The 6,856-nt window shown below is 44.9% G+C and overlaps 1 protein-coding gene across 1 annotated transcript; it reads right to left on the bottom strand.

Moving 5' to 3' along the window:
- Nucleotides 1-1,765: 1,765 nt before the first annotated feature.
- On the bottom strand, nucleotides 1,766-2,704 carry LOC143477388 (olfactory receptor 4B13-like). Its single transcript, XM_076975968.1, has one exon. It carries the CDS (start codon nucleotides 2,702-2,704, stop codon nucleotides 1,766-1,768), a length of 939 nt encoding a protein of 312 aa, XP_076832083.1.
- Between the last annotated feature and the right edge of the window lie 4,152 nt (nucleotides 2,705-6,856).

The raw sequence follows: 6,856 nt of genomic DNA, 5'->3' as shown, positions 1-6,856 counted from the left end.
GGTTCCAGGCCTCCTCTGCAAACTCCATGGCTGTGTCTTTGCATAGAGGCGTGGCTAGGCAACTGTCTTGGGCCCCTCCCACTTCAGCCCACTGTAGGGGCCCCCTGACTAGCTAAATTATTTCTCGCATATTAATGTTGATTGGCCCCCTAGCTAAATTCGCCTTGAGCCCCCAAATTGCTAAGTCCGCCACTGGCTGTTTCTTTAGATTGCCTTAGTTGGAGGTTCCTTCTGCCCAAAATGGAGAGCCAATTGTTCCTTCAGTAGAAAGTAGTCTTCCCATACATGCTCGGGGAGAGAGCATAAGTACTTGATAGCTGCTCCACGCAGACACTCGTGCAGCATATCAACCCAGTCAGCATTACTCCATCGATATATAGCAGCCTGCCGCTCAACTGGAGTGATGAAAGAATCCCAGTCCTCCTTACCATCATAAGTTGTTGAGTTTAGGCGTTAGTCCTTCAGGTGCTCTAGCACGAGGTACAGGGTTATTTTGAATACTAGTAGATGCATGTGACACTGTACGTGCTCTGCTATCCTGATGGTAGTTGGTAGGGCTTGCAGCTGTGTGGCTAGCAGAGGGCTGTTGCTGTCCTAGAGTGAGAAGACCTGCTTCTGGCCTCTGAACTAAGGGAGAAAGGAGCTGCTGTAGCATGATTAGTGTTCTCCTTATCAGGAGAGGAGGTACAGTAGACTGGATGTAGGGCTAATGGAAAAGTATAGGGAGACAGGGAGATTTTAATTGAGTAATCTTTTAGAGCTGATAATGTCTCCAAGCAAACTAGACACATTGGTTTTCCTTTGAATTCGGTGAAGAGGTACTCTTCCCATTTTGGCTGAAAAGTGAGATTTTCCCTTTTTTCCACTGCTAGTGGCTATGGCTCTTGACTTTCTTCCTCGCTAATGGAATGCGGCCTGCCCGATATTGTTTGCGTTTGCTCTATCGGTCAACAATATAATTGCAAGGTTTTTTTTCTTTTAATTATTCAATTATTGTTGATCTATTTGCGGGCCACACTGAGTGCGGACGGGGGCCGTATGTGGGCCCCGGGCCGCCAGTTGCCCATCCCTGGTCTACGTGTTTATCAGTTGTTTTGTCGTGACATATGTGTTACATGTTTTTGCTGGTACTAAGCGCTATTTATTATTTTAAATTAAGATTAGTAGCACAATCAGAATAAAACTCGGATTTAGAGTAATTTTTTTATTGAAATTTAAATTCATTCAAAAAGGTGTAATCTTAAATTGAACTCATATAAAAACTGTTTTGTTCATGTTCTTCATTTGCTTAACGCAAATAAAAAAACAAAGTTGGAGCTTCTCAGATATCCAAGCACTTGCCTGTACTGTCATTTTAAACAACCCCATAAAAGTGATTTTATTTGATCTGTTTAATCGTACCTTGAACATCACAACAACAGATTGCTTGGAAAATCATCTCTCAAACAGCAAAATAGTTTTGTAAGGTTTAAAAGCTTTTAAGAGTTTTAGAAACAGTTATTTAACCATTCTAACAGTTTTCACCGTTAACTTCTGAATAATTTAGATTTAAAAAACACATGACATTGTTCATGATAACATCATGCAGTTCTGCTGTTGATAATTGCTTTCATCTTACTGCCTTTTTTATTTCCCTTCCAATTAATTGGACTTAATGCACAAGGGTGACCATGTTTTCTTTGAAAGAAAATCAAAACAATGTTCTCTGCTCTAAAGCTAACAAAATTATGCCTAGATTAAGACAGAAGCCTTCTTGGCACAGATATCAGCCCTGTCTCAGTGCTTTAAATTTGTTGACGTACAGTTTCACAAACTGGCGCCGCATCTGGGTCAGATTCATTCCATATATTATGGGATTTAGAAGAGGAGGCACTACAAGAAACTCCATACCCAATATATTGTGCAGAGCTTGGTGTGTTTTGTTTTTCACATGGCGAGAATATATGATGTCAAAGAGTAGAGAAACAGTGAAGTTTGTTAGTGTTATTAAATGGGGAAGGCATGTCTGCATGAATTTAACTCTCCCTGTCTTAGACTGTAAAGATGTTCTGATGATGTGAATATATGACACAATGACAAAAATTACTTGGGAAATATGATAAATTATTAGGATGTACCCATACACATCCATCATAGTGACATCTTTGCAAGATAGTTTAACAACCTCCCAGTTAGAGCAATAAAGCATATCAATGTCATTACCACATAAAGGCAGTCTGACTGTCAGCACTGCCCCAATGGCTGTTTGCAGGAAGGAGAAGAGCCAACTAAAAGCCAGTAGTTTCATAACCTTCTGGTGGGTCATAATGGTGAGATATTCCAAAGGCTTACAAATAGCTACATACCTGTCATGTGCCATGACTGTTAGACATGTGAGTTCACACAAAGCATAACAGAAAATTACACATGTTTGTGCTAGGCATGGTATATATGATACAACCTGAGAGTCTGATAAAAGATCAGCAAGGATCTTTGGATAGAAAGCAGAAGCACCCCATATTCCATTTATAAATAAACTGCATATGAACAGATACATAGGTTCATGAAGTGTCTTATCCAGAATGACTGTTATGACTAACATCAAATTTACAAATATTGTCAAAATATATACAAGAAGACCAAATGTAAAGTAAATATGTCTGTTTGTTGCTGTGTCATTCAATCCATGAAGCACAAACATGAATTCTTCAGTGGAATTTTCCATCACTCCTTTTCACTACATTTGTATGCAAGACAAAAGTGTCTTTAAAAGTGTCATTCTCTAACAATGCATCCAAAGAACAATTTTCTGAATATCTTGTTTCCTGTGTAAATATCTCAATTAGACGTAAAATGTTCTAGTTGATATTCATTTTTTGGGCGTCATGGTTATGTATTTCCCATAGTCAGTTACTCTCAGTGTTTTACACTCTTGCTTATATATGCTATTTTGTTTTTGTCAGGTAGGTGTTGTTGATTTTGTGGGAGTTCCCTAAAGATGTAATTTACTGCAGAACTTACCACGTGAGTTTAAATATGTAATGGTGTTCCCCTGCTACATATGAAAGAAATGTAAAAGCTAGTGAACAGGCTAGTGTGAACTAGAAAAATTTAACACAATATAGAATTAGAGTAAATGAAAGGAAGGTGCCATTTTTACTTACATTTGTACGAGTCCAATCTACACATTAGCTTTACTGAGCCAAAAGAAAGCTTGAGTGCTGTATCATATAGAATCACTAGAGGGTATCACAAAGTTGATACCCTGAATTTATGTGAAAAGGGGATTTTATGGGCTCTGGGTTGTCTACCCTGTTTTGGCAACAGGTTAGACATTGTTAGTTGTAAATGTTTATGAATCCATGCTGTGTATTGTGACTTGTGGTGAACATTGAGAATTCATGCAAGGAAAAAAGTATATTGGACACTATAAAGCAATGATCTAATTTGGATATGTACAGATGAATCTTTATTGTGGACTGTATGAGTGATTCTTCGCAGGAAGGGACTGCCATATATACATCTCCACGCTTCCCATCTCAACTCTCATTGTGGGCAACTCATTTTTTTTATAAGTTGAGACTATTTCTCTTCATGCCTGGGATCCCAGAAGGTTTATTTGTAATTGTGTAATTGTGCAAGGATTTATGGGTGTTGAGAAGTTCATCTTGAGTGAATGGTAAAGGTGTTGGTGTTCTATCCTGCACTCACTTTATTTCTTTTTTGAGAAATTAATTGTGGATATCTTTTGGTTCATCAATACAATACATCAATCAATAAATTTCCTTAAAAATATATATTTAAGACTCGCCTGCGAGATCTTTCTAGGTAAGCTTATCATTTATCTATGAAGGATTGTTAAGCACTCTAACATCAAACTTCCAAGCGAGTGTAACGTACTGATTAGGCAGACAAGGATCCAAGTGCGGATAATAGCCGCTTTTATTGAAACAGCGATTACAGAGTGATTAAACAGGCGAGTAACTCTGTTCAGGGTGTGTGGTGCAGGAGTGCTGTGATTGTAGTCAGGAAAGTCCAGGGTCACGCCGGTGAGACAGAAGCCAGGAGGTACAAAGGGACTAGGCAGGGGACGAGGTCTAGGAGGAGAGCAGAGGTCGGTACACGGGAAAGCAGTAACACTGAGAGAACGCTTGGTATGTGGCATGGCAACAATACTTCGCAACCCGGAAGAGAGGAGGAAGCTTAAATAGTTGCGAAAGGGGAGGGGCGATGAGCGGCAGGTGTATCGCATCACACGGTGATCATGTGCTGTTCCTGACAGTACCCCCCCCTCTGACGAGCGGCTCCAGCCGCAACAGATCGGTTAGACGGGGGCCGGCCACGACGCCTGGGAGCAGGGAAGTTAGGATGAGCAGCATGGAATTCAGCGATGAGAGGAGGGTCCAACACATCCCGCGCGGGGACCCACGTCCGCTCCTCGGGACCATAGCCCTCCCACTCAATGAGATACTTAAGTCCACGCCGACGGGACTCCAGGATGTCCTGAATGAGGTAGGCAGGGCGACCGTCGAGCTCCAGCGGCTCAGGTGGCTTGGCGAGCGGCGCGGCAGCAGACATGGGGCTGTAAAACACAGGCTTAAGCAGTGAAACATGAAAGACCGGATGTATGCGATACTGAGGAGGGAGCTGCAATTTATAGGTCACCACATTGACTCGACTCAAGACCTTGAAGGGCCCGATGTACTTCGAGCTGAGCTTCTTACAATTCTGTCGCAGGTTCAGGTTACGGGTGGACAACCACACTCTTTGACCCGGGTGGTAGACCAGGGTGGGCAGGCGGCGACGATCAGCATGGAGCCTCCGAGTATGCAGGGCACAACGTAGGTGTACGTGGGCCCGCTCCCATGTTCGCGCGCTGTTCTTGAACCAGTCGTCCAACGCCGGGACGTCTGATGGCGTATTATCCCACGGAAAGAAAGCAGGTTGATAGCCATATACACATTGGAATGGGGTCATCTTGGTGGAAGAATGCATAAGTGAATTACGGGCATATTCAGCCCAGGGTAAGTACTTGCTCCACCTGGTTTGAGAGACACAGTATCACCTTAGGAATCCCCCTATTTCTTGATTCACTCGTTCCACTTCCCCGTTAGACTGAGGGTGATACCCGGAGGTAAGGCTGACTGCGACCCCGAGCAATTTGCAGAACTGCCTCCACAACTGTGAGGTGAATTGGACTCCGGAATCTGAGACAATATCTTCTGGTAACCCGAAGACGCGGAAAACGAAAGTAAAAACGGCTTGGGCTGTTTCCATGGCAGTGGGCAGCCCTGGAAAGGGAATCAAGCGACACATTTTCGAGAATCTATGACTAAAATGACTGTATTCCCCTCGGATTTGGGCAGGTCAGTGATAAAGTCCATCGCTATGTGTGACCAGTGACGGCGTGGAATCGAGAGCGGTAATAGTTTCCCTACAGGGAGTGTTCGAGGAGTGTGACTCTTAGTGCATACGCTACACGCCAATATATAGTCCCGCACATCGTCTTTCAGGGATGCCCACCAATACCGCCGTGACAGGAGATGTGTAGTGCGTGTGATTCCGGAGTGACCAGTATCTGCGGTATCGTGTGCAAGCTGTAGGAAGCGCCCTCTCAGCGACACAGGAACGTACTGCTTTCCTTCTGGGCAGTCGTCAGGGCTGGGATCACTGCGTAGAGCGTCTTCCAATTCGCCTTGCAGGTTCCAACGAACAGCAGCCAGGAAACAGGTGTGAGGCAGTACATACTCCGGTATTTTGTCCGTGGGATCCTTTTCATGTATACGTGACAGGGCATCTGCTTTACTGTTCTTCGAACCAGGCTGGTAGGAAACGGAGAATCGAAACCGGGAGAAGAACAATGCCCATCTGGCTTGTCGGGGATTCAGTCGCTTGGCTTCCTTCAGGTATTCCAGATTTTTATGGTCTGTGTAGATGACAAACGGATGTTCAGCCCCCTCTAACCAGTGTCTCCACTGCTCTAAAGCGAGTTTTATCGCTAGAAGTTCCCGGTTACCAACGTCGTAGTTTTGCTCTGCCGGTTGTAGTTTCTTGGAGTAGAAGGTACAAGGGACCAACTTAGGGGGGTTTCCTTGGCGTTGGGAGAGAATCGCTCCCACACCCACCTCCGAGGCATCGACCTCCACCACAAAAGGAACCAGGGGATCAGGGAGATGCAGAATAGGCGCCGAGGTGAATGCCCCCTTAAGCAACCAAAACGCCCGATCAGCCTCGGGTGTCCAGTCCAGCCGCAGATGCTGCCCACCCCAAAGGAGGTTGGTGAGCGGAGTGGCCAGCGAATCAAAACCCCTGATGAAGCGGCGATAGAAGTTGGCAAACCCGATGAAACGCTGCAGTTCCTTTCTCGTTCGGGGCACAGGCCATTGCGTGACAGCCGACACCTTGTCCAGGTTAATGGAGATTCGCCCAGGGGATAAAGTGCAACCGAGGAAGGTCACAGAAGTCCGATGAAACTCGCATTTCTCCGCTTTGGCGTAGAGGCAATGCTGCCGTAGGCGGGCCAGCACTGCAGTGACATGACGGACATGGTCCGCGACGGAGGTGGAATATATCAGGATGTCGTCTATGTAAACTATGACAAACTTCCCTATCAAGTCACGGAATATGTCATCCATGAAAGCCTGGAAGACAGACTGGCTATTGGCAAGCCCATACGGCATGACGAGATACTTGTAGTGGCCTCGGGCAGTCACAAATGCAGTTTTCCATTCGTCCCCCTCACGAATGCGAATCAGGTTATATGCACTCCGCAAGTCCAACTTGGTGAATACACGCGCCTCCCTGAGGCGCTCTTGCAATGCAGAGATGAACGGAAGGGGGTACACGAACTTGGAAGTGACAGCGTTTAAGGAGCGAT

This window comes from Brachyhypopomus gauderio, chromosome 16 (assembly GCF_052324685.1).
Source record: "Brachyhypopomus gauderio isolate BG-103 chromosome 16, BGAUD_0.2, whole genome shotgun sequence".
In the NCBI taxonomy this organism is placed as follows: Eukaryota; Metazoa; Chordata; class Actinopteri; order Gymnotiformes; family Hypopomidae; genus Brachyhypopomus; species Brachyhypopomus gauderio.
This window is presented reverse-complemented; position numbering and strand designations above follow the sequence as displayed.

Bases quoted from the DNA above. Each gene is read 5' to 3' on its own strand.
- LOC143477388 (XM_076975968.1), bottom strand. From the start codon at position 2,704: ATGGAAAATTCCACTGAAGAATTCATGTTTGTGCTTCATGGATTGAAT.